The sequence below is a fragment of the Trematomus bernacchii genome, unplaced genomic scaffold (assembly GCF_902827165.1).
Source record: "Trematomus bernacchii unplaced genomic scaffold, fTreBer1.1, whole genome shotgun sequence".
Taxonomy (NCBI): domain Eukaryota; kingdom Metazoa; phylum Chordata; class Actinopteri; order Perciformes; family Nototheniidae; genus Trematomus; species Trematomus bernacchii.
In genome coordinates this window covers 7,873,842-7,898,406 of record NW_022987564.1, presented here as the reverse complement: position 1 = coordinate 7,898,406, position 24,565 = coordinate 7,873,842, and the positions used below count along the sequence as shown (strand labels likewise).

General features: G+C 41.7%; 1 protein-coding gene across 1 annotated transcript; it reads right to left on the bottom strand.

The window, feature by feature from the left end:
• Positions 1–1,494: 1,494 nt before the first annotated feature.
• tinagl1 (tubulointerstitial nephritis antigen-like 1) lies at positions 1,495–24,479 on the bottom strand. Its single transcript, XM_034124888.1, has 12 exons — positions 24,334–24,479; positions 20,775–21,085; positions 18,610–18,676; positions 12,522–12,614; positions 12,287–12,401; positions 10,319–10,445; positions 9,908–10,058; positions 9,609–9,795; positions 8,090–8,135; positions 7,129–7,252; positions 4,356–4,401; positions 1,495–4,149 (listed from the first exon to the last, which is right to left on the bottom strand). The coding sequence occupies exons 2-12, from the start codon at positions 21,076–21,078 to the stop codon at positions 3,982–3,984; spliced, it is 1,428 nt and encodes a 475-aa protein (XP_033980779.1). The 5' UTR covers positions 21,079–21,085; positions 24,334–24,479; the 3' UTR covers positions 1,495–3,981.
• Positions 24,480–24,565: the final 86 nt, after the last annotated feature.

Sequence of the window (24,565 nt, the reverse complement as noted above, 5' to 3'; positions counted from 1 at the left end):
CAAGCAAAACAAAATACACAATTTGCATCACAATAGTGTAAAAGGGGAAAATATGAGATTCTTTTTTTTAAGTATTGCCATTAAAAATTCCTTATTCTGCTTTACAGTTTAAAGCTATACTTTGTAGTGGTTGCATTTGAGAGGGACACGGCTAGATCTCTAGAATATATTTTTAAGACTGAAATTGAATATACAATTGCAACAACAGACATTTATTTCACATAATACTAACAGAAACTGGCCAGACCAAATATGTGCTTTCAGTTTAAGTTAAGTTTAACTTGACCAATGTATATAAATGTCATTCAAAAGTTCATAGTTGAGGTTTAAATGCAGGAATGCAAGGTGAAGGTCACCCTCCGAGGCGTCTGCTCACCCCTCTATTAGCCAAAGTGTCTCTTGAACTTCTGTGTGGGATGACATTGACTACATGTGGTTCATTTTACAGACCTGCAATTAGTCTCCGAGGCAGATGTTGCCCCAGCTGTTTATGGGGTATACAGAGACTCAAACATGCTAAAAAATGCTAAGAACAGCAAAACAAACTCAAAGGTGGATTGTGTAATTAAAGAAATAGGGTGGTAACACAATTAGCTAAAAGGCAAACATAAATAATTTCTTATTGAACAAAACACAAGCACGCAGGAAAGAGACACCGCAGTGGGCATGTCTGTGTGTTTGAGCAGTGTTATTGTTAAGTCATTCACACCAAGCAAAGCTGACAACATAAATGAATGGAAGCCATATCTAGATTGGTGTACACATTTACAATCCACAGAATAAAAAGTTAATGAGTCTAAAACCAACTTTCACAATCAATATCCATTTTCTAAGATCATAAATCACTGACAATTGTTTCTTTTTGCTAGAAAATACTGAGGAAAAACAAACAAAAAAGTTTATCTTGATATCTATTATTTTATTTATCTTTCTGTTTTCTTTTTGGTCCTGCCACGTAATTTCATTGAAAACATGATACTTTTTAAATCTTGAAAGTTTGTATAAAAGAAAAAGGGACTCTTTCCACTTTCCCCAAATCTCACCATTACACATGAATATGTGAACATGAAGGCTCTCTATGATTCTAGATCTTTGGCTTCTAGTTGGTAAAATATGACATGATTCAAAGCATATATTCCCCACATTTAAAAAAATTGTTTTATCTGTAATATTTATGAAGGATTATGCTAACTCTTTGGCCTGGTCTCCCACTGACTGACGGTCAGAGTAATTGCCCTCAGTGACGGAAGAGTATGCTGACACAGCAGGATCTTATAAAAACTGTCCTCATCCCACCCGGCCTCGTCCCATGGAGCTTTCCCCCGACCCCCCCACACCCAGTCCCTCCCATTGTGACTCCCTGATCCCTAATGTTCCTAAAAATCACTCCTTCTTAACCATTTAACCTACATACATGTGAGCTTTATACTGCGTTTCCCCCCCGATCATATCCCCCTGTTTAAATATGAGACAATAGGCGTGACACCATGAGACTACGTTTGGGAAAGACTTTATTGTGCCGCACAGGTGAACACTAATGTGGTATTGCATTTAGTGCACACAATACAAGAGACAGGAAGATAATAAAACATTGCACAGGCAAACGAGGAATAAAAGTATATAATTTACACATCTGGTCATAAATAAAGTCTACACATCACTGAATATGGAGTGGTTCATTTTATATAAAATACACAACTTCTGAGTGGATGTCTGCTGCAGCTCCCGGTTTGTTTGTTTTGGAGGAGAGGTTGTGATGTTGGGGAAAACGGCTGCTGAATGTTAGTTAAGTCGCTATGGAATATATATTTGGGTTTTGCAGATCACCTTTTGTAATAAAGATAAAGTATTGGTCCCATCTGAAATACAAATAATCTAAATGAATGTGGCACGTATTGTTCATGAACATTTACTTGAGAGTATACTTATATATCAGAGGTTGTTTTCTTTTAACCCCTCTTCTACATAATCAAGTGTCATATATAGCGTTCCAAGGTAACATGAACCGTAAAGGCCGTTAATCTAACATACTATAAGCTAAATAAATGGACACTGACAAAATCATGTCTCGGATTCGAATACATCCTTGTTGTCATTTATTATAAATCTGTGGTTTATTGCGTGTTAATAGGCTGCTTGCCATCTTCCCGTGTCTTCACTTACTTACGAATGAAAACAAAGATCCAGGACGCTGCATGAGAAACTTGCCTAAGCTGCTTATCTCTCCACCACATTGCACATTGCCTGTCCATCCAGACATTTCTCTTTGCTTTTATGCCTATCTGCTCATCACGCCTGAAGGAGAGAGATAAAGGGACCTTTAAGATCACAAGATGATATAGAAATGAAAAAGGCTTTTGAAGTTACAGCTGAAGTGCACCGGGATGTTATCTAAGGTAATGGGTAATAATACACCATGATTTATTTTTCCCAAGCGAGGCTTTGCTCCAAAAAGATCTGAACATCTGAAAAAGACCATAAAGGGCTGAGGCACACATCTGATACGTTTGAACATGTTATGCTTTCTTAATAAAAAGGATGACATTAAGCCAAACAGCTCATTTGCAAACGTAATGTCTTAAGGTGTTTCTGCCCTTATTAAAAAGGGGTTTTATTACATTTAAAACTACAGATTCTGCAGCGACTTTTAGCAGAGTGGCCCTCAGCAGCAGCAGTATCCCCCCCCCCCATCCTCCTCCTCATTATGCAGTAGCAGAAAAGCAACAGAGTGAGTGATGAGTGTGTTCTATGAAAGTTACTACATACAGTACATCGGAAAAACACGTAGTAAAATAAAACTTCACAATATAACAGCTACAAAAAAATAACTTGTTTGCTCAAATTGTAACAGTGTACACAGAATGGAGCAATTTAAGACTACTATACACAAACTTTCTTTCTTTGCAGTGGTCAAAACAACTCTGTTTTTAAGGCAATAAAATCTTTCTACCCTCTTTACGCATCAATTTCATCTTTTTAATGAGATTTGGGAGTCAAGAATGGCAGCATGGCTTTTTTTTCTTTTTACATTTGATTGTTAATTGTGACTCTTTTATCTACAAAATATTTATTTCACCTGCAGCAAAATTATACACATTTTACTTTGTGCATGAACACTGTATAAACATGTAGAAGAAGGGTGACGATTAAGCCTGATTCACTGGTGGTGTTGGGACTCATGTTGATGGCAGGTAATAGTCTGTGGCTCTGTATCTTCAGAAAATACAAAATCAGAGTTTTTGTAATAGTATACTCCACATCAAATCTTCTGTTTTCAGTTTTAGATTTTACGTTTTCACTGGAATGTGTGAGAACGTGGAGCGTCTGTATAGCTGACAGGTTAATGTCAGTAAGGTCATATATGACCTTATATGACATTATCATGTTACACACTTTGCTGGGTGTGTCTCTCTGAAGTCTGATAATCTGGCTCTCAGATTTCTTCTTTTCCAAACCGTCCTTCTGAAATTGAGTCTGACTAGATCCTAGATTAAGAAAAGACTAAAGGGTTATGTTGACAAAGAAGGACAAAGAAGAATAAGATTGAGCTTCTTCTCCTGTCATCGCCAAACTTTGACATAAGCATGGTTTGATGTTACACTAAGGATTCTGGGAAGTGTGGTCTTTGGATCATTGGTACCTGAGGTTGTAAGGCTATTTTTAAGAGCTTAGTTGAGTTTATCTTTGTTACTTTTTGTGCCAAAAACCTTGAGTTACAGGGAGAGGGGAGGGGTAGTCTCTTTATAGGGTAAATATGGAGGAGACAAGGGGGTGTATTGACCCCCAGAGTGATGTAAGGTATAAAAAGAGAGGGTTTCAGGGGCTCTGGGGTTAATTTTGTGTCTGTCCCAGCCATTGTGACAGGTACGGGATGTGCTGAAGTTCTGAGACTTTTAGTCTGGTTCTCGTCTGGGGTAAAACACATCTATATGTTGGATTCAAAACAAAGTTCTCTGTGGGGTTTTAGCATCTGCTGTGTCTCTAAATGTGTCGGCGACGATGTTGGTGATGATGTTTGTGCATGTCTTCCATCGTGATCCTTCCCCACACACCGATCACAAACGTTTCAATCTCACACTCATTGTCCCCACGGGCGATACGGAAGAAGCCGTTCTCTCCCCAGTTCTTTCCCCAGGAGTTGGCAGCAATCTGAAGAGGAAATTATATGAAACTTAGTACAGATGATGCAGATTTTGATTTGAGAATGCATGTACAGTATCTGGTTATAATCATGAACATAAGGCAAAAAGCAGAAAAGACAACACCTTCATTAAATGTATTTTTTTATTCATTAGAAAAAGCACAATGTTTGAGCAAAGGGTTTTCGGTTTGTTTTACACACTGAAATTACTTACCCAGTATTTTTTTGATGACTCATCATAGTTTCTCTCCTCTCCCCACCTGGTTCAGGAAGCAGAGAAGAACGTTACTCAACATGCATTGGAGTCAAACAACAGGAAAACAAAATATCAGAACATGTCAAAACAGCGGTATCAGAGTTGGGAAGCTATTTTTGAATTATGGAAAACTTGTCAAAGTAAACACTTCAAAGGAATGTGTCTCCCTAGAACAGGCTTGGCATTATTGATAAAGAAAGGCAGGAAAAGACATAGGTAGTGTTCAAGTGGGGGAAAAACTCTTTCATCTTGTTAACAACATCCTGAAAACAGAGTATTTATATCTGGACACCGCCTAGTTGCCTCCATCCTCTCCAGCAGCTTTGTTCTCAGGCACCTTGACCAATGCCCATACATTCCCATCACGCCCTGCACTTTGGTCTTAGCCTTGCCACTGCCAACCTTTAGACGCCCGCCGCTTCTGCTCGTCATGATCAAAACAGTCTCTCAAAGCCAATTCCCATCCTGTTTTTGCACTCCAGGCCTTTTGTTTCCCAAGAGACTGCCAGTGCCCAATCGCTTGTTATTTTTTAGAAGGGAGAGGAATGCTGGGAAATAAGAGTGGCTCTGATCAGACTCTGCCAAACTCAGAAGCCCCCCATCACAACACTGGCAGATAGTGCCAACCCTCTATCAGCGACCATCTTTATTAGCCCATGTCAGACGTCACACAGAGCAGGAGCAGACACATTAAAAGACAGCTGGGTAAACAACAGATGCCCAATACAATCAGAAAACCGACGGGAGAAAGGATGGGATCGGTGTGTGTGAGAAAGGGAGCATTCACACCTGTATATGTGTGTGTGATCCCACATGCATGCCTGCCTTGCTGCATATTTGTTGGCATGGACAGAGGCAGACAGAGTCGGACCACTGCTGATCTCTTATCTGGCCTCCAATCGGCTCACTTGCTAACTCCGGGACAATGATGGGCATACCGCTGTGCCCACATGCCCCGCCCTTCCCCAACGCCCCTCGGCCCACCCCTGACCCCTTCTCCGAGGATTGATCCCCCGCTCTCTGTCCGCTGCAGTCAGGATCAGCGGCCCAGACAATGCCCTTTCCACCACAGTGGACCTCAATGCTTTTTCCACAAACTTTCCCAGGCCCTGGGCTTAAAAGAACGCATCGCTATGGGATTTGGCCTATGTAAACACACTGATGCCTGTGGCTGGCAGGTTGGAGCCCAAACCACCATGACCCCTCACTCTTCGTTTCGCTCCATCCGTCCCTAAACCCATGTCGCGGGTACATCCACATCCAGTCGCCCAGTCAGTGGTGAGGACCAAAGGACCAAAGAGCAGGAGTCATTTTCAGCATCATCTAACACCCTGCATACCTCCAGAGTTTATGACAAACAGGCTGATAGATGTAATTACTGTCCACAGAGCGAAGTCTTACATACATGTGCATCTATAGCTTTCAAGAAGACACTTAAAAACAAGTTAAGTACAGGTTGGAGGCTGAGGGTTTTATCATACACATGCCTATACAGGCCATATGCAGCATGAAAGGAAATGTGATCAAATATACACGCACATCAAAAGGGACATCACAAGCTGCTTGTAAACGGGTCTTCACCAAAGGCCAATCAGATAAGAGTAGAGAGACTGCTTTTATCATAGCGCTGTGAAGTCATTCCTGGAGAAAATGATGTTGATGAAAAAGCTCAGATGCTGAGGTTCTACAGTAAAGTCAAATGCTTCCAAACATTCAATACATTCCTCCGCAGCCGTTAGACAACCATTACGAGGTAAATGCTAATTTTCCTAATTTGGAAAGTGAGAATAGTGAGCGGCAACCTATCATTGTCATGATGACAGACACACTTTAACACCTGCTGGACGCGCAGAGAAAAGCCCTGTCAAATATTTAACATGTTTGAACGATGTGTCTGACTTTTTACAGGTCAAACACCTCCCACTGCCCTCCGAACAACACACCAAAACAGCAGCAAACCACTACCTGTCCGTGTGCAGATACATGATAATAAGAGTGTTTTGGCTTGGGCGAGGAGAGGAGAGAAGGAGGAGGAAGAGTGAGTGTGATGGCCAGCTGAGGAGTGATGAGGGAGACACCAAAGAGACGGGGCAGGAAAGCGAGGGGGAATAACAAGAGGCGGATGGGTGGGGGCAGGTAATCCAGGTGTGTCAGCCGTCTGCCCGTCTGCATATTTGTGGTTGCCGTAGTTTCTAGATAGAGGAGAAAGGGGGGAGGAGGAGGCGCTCGTCTGGGCCAGACAGAGGAGTGGAGCCAAGGTGTGTCTCCAAGAGCAACAGACGGGGAGGGAAGCTTATTGTCACGTAAATTCTCGGCAGTGTGCAACACGTGCAGGTGAAGATTAGATTTGCGTAGATTAAAACCCGATTCATCCTTAATAAACACTTTTTCTGCTGAAACAGCATCTGTGGAGCATGTAGCAACAAGGAAACCAGCAGACTTGGATCGAGAGGAAGGAAAGCTGATGTTTTTGTCCGGACCCCATTCACTACTTGTGGAACATTGTACATGGTTTTCCTTTCAATAACTCCCACTGAACAAAACCTTTTATCATCAAAAGGCACAAAATACAAGCACAACCTCAAAGAAGTTTATATTGAGTCTTATCGTGTTTGTGCACGGAGCAAATGTCCACTTACAGTTATGCCATGACTAATAGACTGTTGGTTCACAGAACAGTGGCAACAACACTTAAAACTGTTTGAACTGCTACTGTATGCTGGCAACTTACCCGGTGATTCTGATCGAGTGTGTGCCGTGTTTGCGGTATTGTGGAGGTTTGGTGAAGCTGACGTCAGTGTGTTTGTAGATCCCACTCTTATAGACAAAGAAATCCTCGTGGACCTCCATAATAGCTGCAAGAACAAACAAGCATGGTGAATTAACAGAAGGATATAACACACACAAGCACACACATAATATTGTGTATATATATTATTCAAACAACACATAATCTAAAAGTAATGATGTAATTTAAACAAACAAATTCCAATTTCACCCCTGAATATGTGTGTGTGTGTGTGTGTGTGTGTGTGTGTGTGTGTGTGTGTGTGTGTGTGTGTGTGTGTGTGTGTTTGAAGTCGTGAGTAATTTTTTCTTATTCCAGCTCACTGGAAAAATATTCTCGGGATGCTAAAAAAATTCCCTTTATCGAGGGTTACCTGCCCCAAATCCAGTGTTCTCTGTCTGAAAACAGTGTGTAGACCTCCACACACACACACACACACACCCACCCACCCACACACACACACACACACACACACCCACACACACACACACACACACACACACACACACACACACACACACACACACACACACACACACACACACACACACACACACACACACACACACACACACACACACACACACACACACACACACACACACACACACAGAGGCCCCAGACATTGAGGCGGGCTAGTAAATGAAGGTAATTTTAACCACACTGACATGAAGGCCTATCATCTGTGACCAGGTGACTGGGGGTCAAAGTGGAAACCTGGGACAAAACCATCAGGATGACAAGGTCAACCCTGACGTCACCCAAGTCAGATACCGAACACGAGGCTTCATGGTGCACGTGTTTTTATTTGTGAGTCTCTTGAGAGTGTTGTGTTGTTTTTAACTTTAAAATGTAACACACAGCAAATGTTCACGCTAAAATATTGGTTTCAAGTGTGCCTTACCTTGCACGGGGCCATTATCCATAATCTCCTTCATGATCTCCTTTTCCTAAGAGAGACGATAGAAGAAAATGTTGTAGGCAGAGAGAGAGAGAGAGAGAGAGAGAGAGAGAGAGAGAGAGAGAGAGAGAGAGAGAGAGAGAGAGAGAGAGAGAGAGAGGGAGAGAGAGAGAGAGAGAGAGATCATTACATGTCAGTGAAATGGAGAGGAGGAAAACAAACCCCCTGGATGTTAAAAGTCAGATAACAAGATTGAGTCCAGCAGGGCCCCAGGCCTTAATGCCCGGCTTATTGACTTCACAGGCCATCGTGAGACAAAAACAACAGGCACTTAAGGTTTTGAGAGGCATTAGCCGCCATTTAGCGGAGATGGATGCTGGCCGATAAAACCACAGGTCGGCTGCAGCTCAGTGGTCAACTTTGAATTTCAAACAAGATGCACGAAGCTGCATGCAGAGACGGCTTCTGGAAACAGTTTAGAGGGTGTCACATGATACTTTGTGCTAAAGGAGGAGGGCAGAGGTGCTTTCTCCATGAAGCGGACTACTAGAAGATCTGATTTAGAACAGTCTTTCCTGAAGTGAGGGTCGCGATCCCAAGATGGGTCGTGACCCGTTTTTATTGGGTTACTAATCGGCAGAGTATAATGCATGACAGTGCTTTCAAATGTGATTTTGTGATTCATTTTCCTAAAGAATCGCTTTCTTCCTCATTACACTTGTCTGTTCATCTAAGATAATGTGTGCTGGGCTGTTTGTATTCATGCTTTCTTTGTGTAAGTGTAGGTCCTGTGGAGATACCAAATGTTGTCTTTTGGGGTCTCAAACTGAAAAGGTATGATCCCATGATCAAAACACTTTGTACACTTTTCCTTCAACATTAACAATTTAGAGCTCATAGTTATGTAGGTATTTAAGTCTCAAGCTTTAGGAGATATCATTTAAATGTATATGCAGCACTTTTGTTTCTCCGTTTCTGTTTTGCTTCTTCGACCTCAATATGCCCTCTGGTCTGCAGAAAGAACCAAGTAACCTGATATAAGAAGGTTAACACAGAAATCTAATTCCAGCAATACAGATAATGATTATTAATAAGGATATCTAAAGTGCATTCTGTAAATTGTTTTTATCCACTCACCGGCCAGTAAATCCAGTATAATTTAAGCTGATGTAACTACATTTAGAATTGAATAAATGTTGTATTATATTTCATAAAAATGAAACTCCTTGCCCTTCACTGATTCAGTGAAGAGTGCTGTTGAGCATTTGATCATGTTCATTCCCATGTTCATTCTCAACGCACTCAGGAATGCATGAGAAAATGTGCAGAAACACATACAGTAATAAACACTTGTGAAACAGCCCAGTGTAGCAAGAGGACATCCCAAAAATGTACAGCTGCATGTTCACTGGAGATTCAAAACATGTTGTGTTTCTCTGGAGGTTTAACATGAGCGTGTGAGGGGAGTCAGTGTGACTGTATGCATCACATATGTACTGTTTAGTGTTTGTGCACTGCTTACATTGGATGAGAGCCTGTAGGGCGGTGTGGACTGGTAGATGTTGTTGTGGTAGTTGTGTGTGTTGGGGCAGCGCTGGGTGGCCTGCCTCTTCCCCCGGCCCACTGAGCGACTCTGCATCATGCAGCGGCCCACCTCCGCGGGGGCTTCCAGTGGGGATTGGTATGGATAACAGTCCTCAGTCACCACTCTGAGAGAGAAGAGGAGGGATGGAAAGATTGAGCCAACTATTTCATCAGATATCACCCAACAGATTGTATGTTGCTTTCCTTTTTTGTTTCCTATTTATATAAAACCTTTACCCTCTACGCCGGAGGTACCACCAGGCTCCGTCGATGCGCCCCCCCGCACAGCCTCCCTGGTTGCGCGTGTCACAGGAAATGAGATTTTGTGGTGACAGTTGAGGAGTCATGTGACCCATGGACTGGATAGAGATTCTGTCTGATGCCACAGCTAGTGAAGAGGATGGACAATATTAAAACATGTCATGCAAAAAACTGACAAACTATTTAAAAACTGAAACGGATGATTGTAAGAATAATGGTTGTATCGTCCTGTAAGTATGTTTATGGTATGTAAAATGACAGTGTTTGGAACAAGACCTTAGTATTTGGGGGAATTCTTTTTTAACCTATGTCCCCTTTTTCTTCTTTTTTTTTGTCTTTCCTGTATCTTATAAACATTGCATTTTTCCTTCATGTAATCTATTCTACCTGCAGTGGAGAAAGCCCAGGATGCAGCACAGTTGCCCTGGTCCAGCGGTTCGTGAATCTTTCCGGGCCACTTCTCTGTTGAGTTGAAGTAGCTTGGAAGACGCTCGGCCTGAGGATCCATGTTCATCTGACAGGAAGAAAAACAGAGTCAAGTAAATAAAGCTTAATTACGGTTGCACTCTCACAGAACTGATTGATTGAGGAAACATTACTATTTAGAGTAAACCATTATTCAGCCTATTATGTAAAACAGGATTTAGAGTAAAATACAAGAAACAGCAGTTTAAAACTCAGATCAGAGCAGCAGCAGTGGGACTGTGTTGCTATTATTTGCCCACAATAAAACAACTGCAATTGAAATACTTGTGGACTCTTTGTATAACAAGTTTAGATTACAGGCAGATTACGTAAACCTGCTAATCAACCCTCCAGTAGAAGGGATTTATTCACAAGCGATTAGGACCATTTGGCCCAGTGTCAATCTCTGACGCTGTAGATGAAACAGGAACCTCTGATCCCCGTCCTCCCCATGAAACCATGAGGCCGCATAGTTTCATCCAATGAGTCATTTGTACCAGCTGAACTCTTGGCATCTATCTTAAAATACCAATACCACTGTGAGATAACTCCTAATTAGGATGATAAGTCAGTGATGGAGTGCAAGTATTTTCCTGATAACGCATATTTACTCGAAGGTGCATCCCAGATGCCAAACATACTCGATCTATTAGTCTCCACTCGTGGTTGGATCCTCTCTTAATCTCAGAGTTATGTGTGATAACAGACACACACACTACTGTATAACTGTCCCGCCTTCTCTCTGTCTGGCTGCGCAGCATTCCTCTGATTACTAGGGAGGTATTCAAAGCACAAATGGGCACCTGATACATAACTAAGGAATGTGCTTCTGGTCGGAGATTTGTAGTTGTGGAAGGTTAAAGTCCAAAATAACAGACACCTGACCGAAAGGCATGATGAAAGAGAGGAAAAGACTGCAAAACTATGTCTTAATGAATTCACTATTCGTTACACCTGAGCCTACAGACAGACATGAGAGGAGACAGCGACAGAGATTTATGAATGGGCTCTGATCTGGTTCCTTGCACAGGTAGGGACACGCTGATGGCGGAAGGAGGGGGGGGGGGGGGGGTGTTTTTAGGGTGGAAGTGTCAGGGAATGTTGGGAGAACTAGACGGGGGGGGAGTGAGGATGGATGGATGAAGGGGGTGGATGGAGGTGTAGACTAAAGAGAAGATTGGCTTTATTCTCAAGGCAGCCACCATCTCCCCCGTCTTCTTCTCTGTGTGATGTTTTGGTTCCGTCTTATGTAATCTGTCTGGCTGAAATGTAAACAAAGACTGAGAGGAATAGAGAGGCCTGAGGTTCCAGCCAGAGACGCCATCACTTACCAACAAACCACCGTAATTAGGCGAGAAACGTTTTGATCAGTGGCCCCTTGTTGTAAAGTGTTGTAAAAGTGCATACCACAAAATCATAATATCATCATATCACCAACAGGAAGTATGCAGGTGCTTTTGAAGAAGTGATAAGTGGAAAAACTGTAACAATTCCCTAATTCTCTGCATTCTCACATGTCGCAACAACTTCCTGCTCTCCTCCTTTTGACCAACACTGAAAATATGCAACAACACATATGTGATGTAGTTGCAGGTATTTTATAAGAGGAATTTAAAGGGGAACCCCCTGTTACAGAGGTTACACCCAGTAGCAACAAGTAACTTGATCATCTTCCGTGGAAAGTCACTCATGCCACCAGGTCAGAGGTCAAAAGTCATCTCCAAAACACTGACGATGGAAAGGTTTCCATGACTTGCTGAAGGGCACTTGAGCAGAGAATATGCATATCAAAACTTAATTGTATTCCTGTGCCTTCACGAAGTTGACCACCCACATGTTTCTATTTCTGTATTTATTTTCTTTGTATCAAGGAAGAAGACTGTCCTGTACCTGGATTTCGTTCATGTTCATAATAGTCCTGGAGGGTCTCTGCGTGCCCAGGCGGAACCGGATACCCTCGTCCAGAGTCATGCCGTAGAGCTGACTGTAGTTACCTGCCTTCCAGCTGAAAGCACAACAAATAATGAGGATGTGTTTGTAATAAACATAATAAGGTTAGGGTTAGAACACCCACCCTAATATGAGTATGTGTGTGTTTATGTGAGGCTGTGTTTGTTTTATTTACCCATAGTTCCCTCTGTTAACAGAATAGATGATGTCCTGGTCCATCAGACAGGCGTTCTGGTCACACTCCCAGCGTCCCGTGGTCCCACATGTACTACAGAGGAGAGACAGAAGGGCAAAGACATGAGTCCATTAAAAGGCATTAGCCACTGTAATTGCATTATAATAGTTGTATTTATTTATTTATGCTAAATCCAGTGAAGTCACAGCTAAAATAGAAAGACTTTCTGGGACATACACAAATATGCAGGGGCTCAGAGGAATTCCTAAATAAGACAATTATTATGAAAAGGACGTCAGTCACATTAAATGGAAATAGAAGGAATGAGGGAGTGAGAAAACAGAGGGAGAGGTCAAAGGAAACATTCAGCCTTTTAAGGCCGCGGGACACAAAATCCAAAGAAAGGACAGAAGGAGCCAGGAAGAAGATGACAGGAGGGATAAGGGAACAGGATATTAATGATGACGAGGATGTTTTCTTTAGGGATGCTCAAAAATAACTTGCACTATGTACTTTTTGAGGACTGTGTATGTGTTTAAGTGTGTGTGTGTGCTTTGGGAAAGTATCAAAATCCTTCACTTTAAGTCAAAGTACCAAATACAAAAACCCATTTACGGACTTCTAAAAGTGAAAGTCCTGTTTGACCCTTTCAGAAGGACACATAATTGGGATATAGTAATACATCTATAACAATGCATCATAAGCTTGTATGTTTCAAACAAAAATATGAACAGGTGAAATAATTGAAGCGTAGTAAACAGTTTGACATTTCTCTCTCAAATGCAGAGGAGCATAAATGGAAACACTTCAGTTAAGTACATGTAGTTCAAAATTGTGCTTGACAAAAATGATCCAGACATACGGCTTGCCTTACTGCCACAGATGAGTCACGATGCCTTCAGTTCACCTTCCGCTCATACTTCAAAGTTAATGATTGGCTCTTGCTAAACCATTTAAACAGTCTGATTCATTGTTTAAAACCGTAATCATGGATTTTCCATTCTGACAGGACATTCATCCTGTATATTTCATCCTTTACTAAATCAAAACAATAAAACTGTCCTGTCCTTTTAAAACTTTACATTCTCCTCCAAAGTATGTTACTTTGTCATAAACTACATCTGGAGACCTTCTGTAATGATGTTCCTTTCTTTTTTACAAGAGTAGTGTGACAACTTTCTGCCTGTACAGCAAATATGAAAACCACCAACAGCTAGTTAGCTTATCTTATTATACAAACTGGAAAGGAAAGGAAAGCACCTTCAAAGATAACAAATAAGTTAATCTCTTTGTTAGCTATAAGTAACCATAACTTGTGTGTTTAATAATCAGGATTTAGTTTAAGTCTTGATGCTAAGCTAACTGGCTGATGGCTGCCTATACATATTCATTTGAGAGCACTGCGGTATCAATCTTCTCATCTGACTCTGAGCAAGGAAGCAAATAAGCATGCTTCCCAAAATGTCCGATTATTATAAAATGAATCTATCACAACGCCCTTTATCAGTATTTCTACTCTCTGTATCTCAACGTTGGTCTTTTAATGTATAGAAACGTTATTAAATGTCGGGACTAGATCCATGTATTATGTTTCATTTAAATTAATCCCACAGATTGGTTAACCCCCTTTTGCAGATTTTAAAGATGTTTTTTTGGTAGTCTGACTGTAAATATTTTCGTTCTCAGGGCCCTCGCTGTACCTGCTTAAATAAAGTTTCTAAGTCACCATAAATAACAGCTGCAAGGTCAGCCGGCGTTCGGGGGATATCATAATAAATGAGTTCGCTAGCGAGAGAGAAAGAATGAGGGATGTTTCCCACACAGGCCTGTATAGACTTCCAACCATACAGTCTACTGTACATTAGACAGCATGTTTACAGAGAGGGGAACCTGCCCGGGAGGACACACACACACACACACACACACACACACACACACACACACACACACACACACACACACACACACACACACACACACACGCACACGCACACGCACACGGTGTGTATCACCTCTCAAACTGGACTCCTCCCTGCTGGGTCTCTGAGATCTGATCAACAAAACCATTTTCATCACTCACACACACACTTTTACACAGTTTAGAGCGGGCACTTTTGATAGCTTTGATTAGAGGAGAGAGACAGTGACATTTAACCTCTCCCTCCCTTCATCAGGAATACACACTGTACATGCAGCTCAGCGCCAGTGTGTAAAATACAACAATAAATTCACACAGTAATAGCACAGGATGCACACACTGGGACAGGCGTAATGACAGACTCATGGAGACAGGGGGACAGACTGTGCCTGAGAAAAGAAATATGATGTCTCGGAGGACAGTGGGAGGCCATTTTTCACATTCTCTGTCTTTTAGAGAAAGAGACCACCAATCACCCTTGAGATCATGCATGTACACAGATTGGAGTTTGTTTTTGTTTGTTTGAGGCTCAGAAACGAAAGAATAAACGTATCAAGAACGCAACCAACTCCGGCATCACTTACATTTACAGTCCTGCAGTTAAAATAAAGGCAAACTACTCCATTCAGGACCCTTCACACACCCTTTACACCAGGGGTGTCAAACTCAATTTCATCCCGGGCCACATCAGCATTATGGTTGCACTTAAAGGGCCGGTTGTGACTTTAAGACTATATAAATATATAATATATAATAATGTATTATAATACATAATTTCCTGTGCATTGGATTATTATCGGATAGGGTAATAACTTCATAATTAACTACGTCTGAAAGCAGAAGTCTAGGGCAAATAATTGCAAGTCTCTTCAGTGCGCATGTCACAAAACAAGATGCATTGTGGGACATGTAGTTTATGGGCAACGTGCCTCTGTAAAGTGGCATGTAACCGTATAATAAACGTATTATATTCTTTGCATGCTCTTGCGGGCCACATTACATGAAGTTGCGGGCCGGATTTGGCTCCCGGGCCTTGAGTTTGACACCCCTGCTTTACACAGTCCTCCAGCTACTCCCATCGGGGAACAGCCCAAGACCACCTCTGAGGACTAACCAAAACTCTTAAGTTCCAACTGCAATATCCATTTTAAACGAGGCCAAATATAATGGTATTACTTATAAAGCAGTTTTACACACCTACTCTTATTTATTTAATAAATGATGTTGTGTTTTAATACATTTCTATGTCTAAGTCATTTCATGTGTGTATATTTTATGATGATGTTTGTGAGCATCCAAGACACTTTTTTAAACAATATTTCATAGACAATAAGGTTTCCTGAATCGGTACATTGCCTCGCCAAATCCTGTCAGATCAGGGGAATCAGAGCCATGTTTGTGTACATTTAGATATGATGCGTCTACCTCATCTGAGGAACTATGCAACCACTTCAAAACAAGCTGGCATTGGCAGTTGTCCAAACCAAAGTGCACTCAGACCGTAGAGCTGCTGCCAAATCAGGAGATAGTTGCTCGTCCTGGGTTGTGTGTGAGCAGGAAGCGCCGCGTTTCAGATCACTTGGGACAGATAAAGAGTCTTCAGGATGCCAACGGCTCATGGAAGAAAAAGTCTCAGCTTGGGATCCCATTAACACAGTGCCATGCATCACAGTGCATCTTCATTGCTTTAATACTTCATGCTCAGTCAGCTTGTCTCTCTGTGCTGTCTTGCACTGAATCTGCCAAGGAAGTATTTGAAACTAAAAGTTATAACATATTGTGCTACTGATTGTCAAAGAGCAGATTTGTATGGACTATATCTTTGATATGTGGCTTTCTAGTTTGCTTAAGCCAGTGGTTTGTCAAGACATGTAGGAGGTTAGATAACAACATGTGAGAGTTTGACCTCTTCTAATGAGAGACGTTGGAAGGGAAAGAGGGAGAGCGGCCTTTTGACTCAGAGAGGAAGCCCTGTCTGTCCTCCACCCCGCAGCCCTGACCGAGCCGGGAGGACGCACATTTGGGAAATTAATAAATGGAGAGAGTGGGAGCAGGAAAAGGGAGTGTGTGTGTCCCTCTGCACCAAAGCGGTGGTGCAATTTTTCAAGCATCAATGTGTGTTGCCTTTACAAACACATGTGAGAGCGTTTGTGTAAGACTCTTTTGTTAACGGTGAAAGGGGGAGTTAGCACATAAACGCTTTTTTCCAGTCAACTGGGACACTGGAGGTTATTTTTAGACCAACCTCCCCAAGTCTTTCCTCAAGAAGAAAAGCTTGTCACACCATTCATCAATTAACTGCCTTTTTCACATATCTACGCAACCATCAGACCCTTCAGGTCGAACCTAATTGAGCTGCCATGATAAAAGTTATATTTCAGGCCTTTTAGATTGATGCAGCGCAGCTTCTGAAGTCGAACAGCTGCGAGGTTTTAAGCAGAGGATGTGCAGATCAGCGAGGTCAGCCTAGTTTGGGTAAGACTTGTCGTGACACACAGCCACAGCGTGTTCTTGTTGCGTTAGGATAAATATAATAAGGATGTACAAATGGTCAACATTTGTGTACATGCTCACGCACGTACACAGGGTTTCTGAGGAACATCAAATAACACAGCCGTGAGAAACCACAGTGGAGGACAGGTGAGGAATTTAACTTCCCTTCCTCCTGTCTTCACTAACTTGACCTCATCTGTCTCCTTCCTCTCTCAAGATCTGCTTTCCCTCTCCTTGACTGCCGCCGATATCTCGCAGAAAAATGACAACAGACTCATGTTGCCCTCAGCGTGCAGAAGGCCAAGGAGATAAAAAAGACACTTTGCCGTCACTGAGAGCTAATCTCAACTACTGTTTTTAGAAACTCTTATCATTTGAGGGTCATAACATTAAAAGCTGAACTGGAAACAATATGCAACCTTGTCAAGGAGATCTAAACAAAGAAAGAAAACAAGAATACACGGGCTTTGTTTTATTTTCCAGCATAGGGAACACATTTGTATCTTTATTTTCCAGTTTCCTGTTTTTTATTATGTATTCTCAGTTATACATACTGTTACAGACACAGACTGCTGAGCTGTTTTTCATTTTTTTAAGATCATAACAGTGAATGCTTTAGGATAAATAATAACAAATAGGGTTTATCAGCATTAGCCCTTTAATAAATAATCTAGTACATTTGAAAACAAGACTAACTCCTCCCCCAAGGCCATACCCTATGTTTGCAATGTCAACTTAAGTGAAAAATAATTTGTGTATCCACATTCATATTTGCATCGGCTTTTCTTGGCTGATGAAAATAAACAAACTAACAACTAAACCAACAAACAAAGCAAACCGGAAATAGAACCTACTCAACTGATGTAATACATATTGTTCTTGGTAGCATCTAAAACCTACCTAAAGTCACTTGTTTCCTTAACTTTAAGTGTGAATTTCTTTATTGTCTATCTCATAACTCTCATACTGCACTAGGCCATATCAAAACAGTCATTGTAACTTGTCAAGGCAGGAAAAGCACTAGCTGGTGTAACAAATAACAAAAATGATGGCTATGTCCTTGTCAAGTGTCCGTTCCAGTGACAGTCTGCCAGAGTAGAGCGCACAATACTAGCACCAGCTACGGTTAATGTAAACCACCCATCAGTAATGTATAATTTACACCTGTGCTTTTTCCTGCTGTCAAAACAACTTATAAAGAATGATCCCGTTATAAACAAGGAGGGACAGTAGAGGAAACGGAGGTAGAAAGGGACAACGTGTGTGTGATATGAAGATCCTGTCATAAGACTTCCACTAAAAATATAGATAGAAAAGCTGAATGTTACGCCCACCAGTGGCTTTATTATTAGAAACACATGCTGCGTGCAAACATATTTTGTAAACCCACCCAACTTTTTACCCCAGATCCCAGAGGTTTTAGGAATATCAAGTACTCAACGTCAGTATGAAATGTGGAGAAATGTGATGCCCAAGAGATCTACATTTTGTTGTTATAGCACATCCATAAAAACATGGCATATTGGGCTTGAATATATCTTTCATTTAGTGGTTGATATGAAGTCTTGTGACAAGTAGTGCAGAGAATATAGATGAAGTGAACATAGAGGAAGTTTCCAAGCTACGAAATGGGGCATTTAATAGGTTAAAAGAGTGAGAAAAAAGGAGTTTACATACCATAAATTGCAGTTCTCTCTGTATGTTTGCCCTGAAAAGAATGTGTTTCCATTTCTTTCGCAGGTGCCTGAGAGGAGACAAAGAGTCACAGTTTAATATTTATGATAATACACAACTGGGAGACAGAGGTACAGGCACACCTAATATAATACAATATGATGCCTTCACTTGCAAGCACAATAAAAAGTGTTATCATAACTCCCTGTGTGTGTTCCTATGTGAGTGTACATACAGAATATTTGCAGACTAAGCAGCTCTGAGCTCCAGTAATCCAGTGTAGGAATGTGGCGTTAGCTTTTCTGCTGCCTTCCCAGGCTTCCTGGGCCCTCGTCACGCTTTAAACTGATTATTCTCCACCTCACCACCTCCAGTGTCTAGTACATCAATAATTAAACACCAACACATTTGTACATTTGTCAGCTATAATTCTGCAATGACACAATATAAGCAGTGCTTTTGATTTATTTTGACCCATTACACTTAAACCCTGCTTACTTATAAGTTGTGAAAACTATATTGACTTGTTGACAGATTCACAGGGAGGTTTTTCCTAAAGCAGTGGAAGATGCTGTCAGTGTGAGTTTTATGTGGAATTTAAGGCATGAGCTGGCTGAAGATTTACAATGTGCGCAGGTTTCCTTTCCTCTTGTGTGAGGCCCAGAGCTGATTGTGTGATTTATGAGTGAGGCCCTCTGTTACCCATCTTCCCCCTCACAGCTGTCTCAGCACTGAGTTACTGCAGAGCGGTGTGACAAGTTACTCATTGGCATTGAAGGATTTTATATCAGGGGGATTCTGTTGGACTGAAAGTATGTGGTTTCATGTAATAAGTTAGCGTGACTCTTTTTTTATGATGTGATGGAGACGTTTTTTTCTGTAAGCAAATATTATACTTAGACACTAACTTTTACAACAATATGAGAAAAATCGAGCTAAATATAGCGTTGAATGTTGAGTCATGGATTACATCAACTTGTGATAAAAAAGAGAGACACACTTTAAAATAGAATCTATCACCCCCTTCCTTTTGAAGTGTGTGTGTGTGTGTGTGTGTGTGTGTGTGTGTGTGTGTGTGTGTGTGTGTGTGTGTGTGTGTGTGTGTGTGTGTGTGTGTGTGTGTGTGTGTGTGTGTGTGTGTGTGTGTGTGTGTGTGTGTGTGTGTGTGTGTGTGTGTGTGTGTGTGTCTTAAACATGCATTCATTTTTGTGTCCCAGATCATGATCCCGCTACTTTGTCGTCCGGGGAACACATACCTGCGCCCGCTCGCTGTCCCTCCTTCCCGCCACATAGCCCACATTCTTTCTCCTGACCTCCATTCATCCCTCCATCCACCCCCCCTCTGTCTGGCTTAATAAGAAGCCCACTGTTCCCTGCTCTGTTCTCAGGTAGACCTCTGCTGTCGCTAGCACATTTTACACCTCTGCACTAAGAGGAGGCTAGTAAAACTATGTAGGGAATCCAACAGTAGTAAGAAAAGAGAATACTAAATTAGCTAAAATCTTAACCTTTCTACTAAGGGACTGTTAAAAAATAAGACCAGAAGAGGACAGAGGAGCAGGAAGGGGAGAGGGGATTGTTATTTTAATCTTTGCTGAAAGGACGATAATCTTACTTTTTTTTTTGAGAGCAGGGAAATGTTTTTTTAGGAATGTATCTGTTTACTTACATTTTATTTCAGCATCAAGTTCTAATATGTATTTATTTGAAAAAACAAGTTATACAGGCCTAACAAATATGGCCTGTCCAATCATGTTTGTACATTTCTTAATTTAAAGTTACAATCGAACAAATGGTGATAAGCAGTTATTGAAGTTTATAATCGATACAGTGTCGCCCAGAGACAAACCGTCTGTAAAACTGCAAATACAAAAGCTTTCATCAGCGGGTCATAGGCTCAATCACCATTGTGTAACCTATTTGTTAAAAGATAATGACTTAACAGACTTTTACTTAAATCGAAATTATTACTTGAACCATGTTTCTTTCTTGTGATTTGAAAAAAGCAGGTATGTAATTGTATTTCATTTTTAGGTTTCATGCTGCTGAGTCTGTCAGTGGGTTTCTGTGTTGCTCTCTGTGAACCTAACTATCTACGACAGGCCCACACACATCTGCAAACTCACTGATACAAACATTTACACACTGGCTTGTGCACCCTTACTCACCTATGAAAGGCGGCTGAATGCCCAGACAATGTCCCCAGAAGTCGGGGCAGCAGTCGGAGATGGTGCGGTTGCAGAACAGGTCGCAGTAGCAGATGGTGTCCAGGTAGGGAACGGTGCAGATGTCGTCTCTGCCGGGGCAGCAGCCCCCCCTCCTCTCGCAGTAGGAGCCATGAGGGTCCCTGATGCCCCCAACATGCAGCGGGTTGGCCAGATCCCTCTTGGTTCTTCTGGACAGGATTCTTTCTGCAGAGCTCTCTGCCACCACCAGGAGCAGCGCCGCCACCGACAACAGGAAGAGCTTCATGATGAATCTGGGAGAAAGAGCAGACAGGAAATAGGATATAAAGATGTTTTGGTAAAGGTAATACTATAAAAGAAAAATGTGCGTGAACGTTGGCCCGCTTTTCCTAACAAGAGACACTCCAAATGCTTCACAATCCACAGGAAGAGAGGTGGAGAGTTCACACTGTGAGCAGCATAATTGGAGTATGACTGCTGCCAACACACTGTCAACCTCCCGCTGCGTAATTCACATACACACTGATGCACATGCACTCGGTTTGAACACAAACACACACACAGAAGATACATTTAAACAAAGCTGGCAGCAAACCCACATGATTCCAGGAGATCATCTGCTTATTTATACTCATGTTCCCTTCAAGCTTCCAAGACAAACAGCAGCTAAATATGAAAACAGGCATGTGATGAGGTATTTAAACTCATTGAATGATATACAATAGGATTACTTCAGGTCTGCAGGTGAAAGGTTCTTTAGCAACCTTCTTGGACTGTCAGATCTTCATGTGGTTCCCTCATTTTCTTTATTTCCTCTCCTAGTGCTGGGATAAAGTCCTACTTGAACTGTCAGTACTTCACAAGTGCAGCATTGTTACATGTTAATCCAGCTGCACTATAATCCTGTAATTATTATTATTTGTACTTTATCTAAGAGGGACTTGTCAGTGCAGTTACAATTAGGGAGGGGGTTGTTGCTGTATGATATTAGCATGCTATCTTAGTACCGGAAATAAAGTAATGTCCTGTTGTCAAAGCTAATCCGTCACACTCAAGGAAATTGTCTGAGTGAACAGAAACAGCCCACACGTTTTAATGGACATGAAGGATAATAAAATGTATCCAAATGTCATGCTGGCACAGCAACAAGGCAGGCAGAGGGAAACTATAAACATACAGTACATGTCTGTTTATTAAGTCACAAAAGCTAATAGACTCACACTTGTGCCCTAGCTGGTGACTCAGACAATCTAAACATTGAGTGATTTAAGAAATGAAAAGTGCTTTCACTATTTGTGTCACCTGATCGTGATTTTTGATTTTACTTTGATGCAAATAGGTACATTTCCCTTTGGCCACCGTGTCTGTAATACAGGTATTCCACTGAATTTAACTGCCACACTATTTATTTTCAAGTATTGGTACACATACGTGCAACACCTTCAATGACCGGGTGTGTGTGTACGTGTGTGTACGTGTGTGTACACGAGTAATCCACAACTCTCACTCTCAGGCCAGACAAAGGTCAAACAATCATCCATGTGTATGATTGTTTGTGTGGATGTGTGTGTGTATTGGTCTCAGGTTACTGAGCGTGTGAGTCGGTGAGGTGCAGGACAAAGGCGAGGGGTTGGCCCGCTGCTTACATAAATAGCATCATTAATTACCCAATCAGATCTCACAGCACAATGGACACTCTCCACATAAAGCAGAGCTCTGGAAAATATATTTGCTGTCCTGTTTTCTGCATGACTGGGCCTTTAGTCACACACACAGACACCTCACTCACACACTCACAAATGGGCATATGGCAGCATGGGATGGGCAGGTCCCCTCCTTTACACAAGTGTTTTGTTGTGGCGGACTCTGAGCAGCAGTGCAATAAAACACCCACCAGTCTGCTGAACGAGCTGCTGCTGAGGCCTTTAGGTCAAACTGTCAAACACAAGTGCTCCTAATGATGGCTGCTAACAATACCTTAATCAATAACTTCCAATAAGAGAGCAACCTAGTTCTTAATGTAGAGCAACTAAAATGTGCCTTAATTCATTTATAAGCAAATATAATTGTACAGTTCTCAGCTGAAGACACATTTGAGTTGAGTTGATAATCTCAGCTCCTTTCAGTCTAATGAAACCTACAGAACCTGCCATATGGTCCATCAGTGCTGCAGACAGCTGTAGCCGAGCTACTGATGCCACACTGCAGCCACGGGACAGATGAACCCTCAACAAGGGTGACACACACACACACACACACACATACACACACAGACATACTGTACATGCCTAATGTACAGACACACACACACTACACAGTAAAATTAGAACTGCCCTGTCACAGTCTCAGCCTCAGGACCATGTTCACAACCTAAACCTCACAGTAACTTGAGAAACACTGAGCGGAAACTATGATAATTTTCAGATACATTAATTAAAAAGGATCAGTTAACCCAACATTTCCCCGAAAAAATTATCTCCCTCACCTCTTGTGGTATCTTGCAATGTTTTTATTTCCCCCGTTTCTTATCAAATTCAAAGAAGCTGACAGGGTTGTGTTCAATCTTCTACAGCATCTCTTCCCAGTGTCCAGGTAGGTCTTGAATATGCCTAATTGCTAAAAATAATATAAGAACTAACCTTTGAAAATGTGTTGGGGGGGGGGAATTGTCTTTATGACAGCTTTTAACAAGTTTGAATAATTTGAATGTACTTTTCAATGCTGTGAGCTCAATTCAAAATGTGTCCACCTCCCCATTTATTTGGGGTGGAGGCAGAAATATTAGGAGACACATTTAAATCATGAACAACTAAAAACCTGTATGGCTGTGAGAGGTCAGTGAGAAGTAAACCTTTAATGATCCCTGCTTACACTTTGTAACTTTGTATCTCATGATGACCCCACTGTTTCACTTTCCTTCACACAGCTGAACTTTGATACTACACAAAGTGCACCACCCAACAGATAAGTCATGCTTTTTGTTTTAGGATATCTGCATAAAAAGCCCTTTCAGCTCCAGTGTCACACAGTCCTTGACCATTATCTTTGCAGCTCTATTTTTAAAACAGCCACCAGGTCAAGGAGAACAGAGAGCATTTATAACAGCGTGCAGGTGTCTAAAGAAGCCGGCACCACAACAGGTGAGTGTGAGGATAACTGCAATCTGTGTTATCAGTTTGATTGTGAATTACACAACAGGATCCGCCACACACAGTGGACTCAATAACCTCATGGGAAGAAAAAATACCTTGCAAGTCTCCCGCTCATATTCTAAACCTATTAATAACTTCAATATTGTGTCCTACATCATACACCCAGAAGGTAAACATGTCGCCACAATAAAGACTTACTTAAATTGTGTGCCTTTCTTTAAATAAAGCAGGCAGGGATTAGCTCTAATCTCAGAAAAATGTAAATCAAAAGAGCTTAAGTTTCCATAAATCAAAAGCTATTTAAAGTAGCATGAGATCAGCATAAACTAAGCACTGAGCCTGCACCTGTCTGAAGTCTGTGGAATGGGAAGAAAGATAAGTGTTGTTACCTTTAGTGGAGGGAGAAATCCTGGTTTTGTAATCCGATAAAATAAAAAAGTGTTGCTCAGGAAGTCATCCACTGGAAGAGAGGTAAAAAGTCAGTCTCTCTTGTGCCCGTTTCTCACCTCTCTTGGATCTGCTCCGTCAGACCCCTGTCTTCTCTATATACAGGCAGTAATAGAGGCTAACCACTCCCCCCCGACACCCCCCTTCCCCCCACCTCAGGCCTTGTCCCCTGCT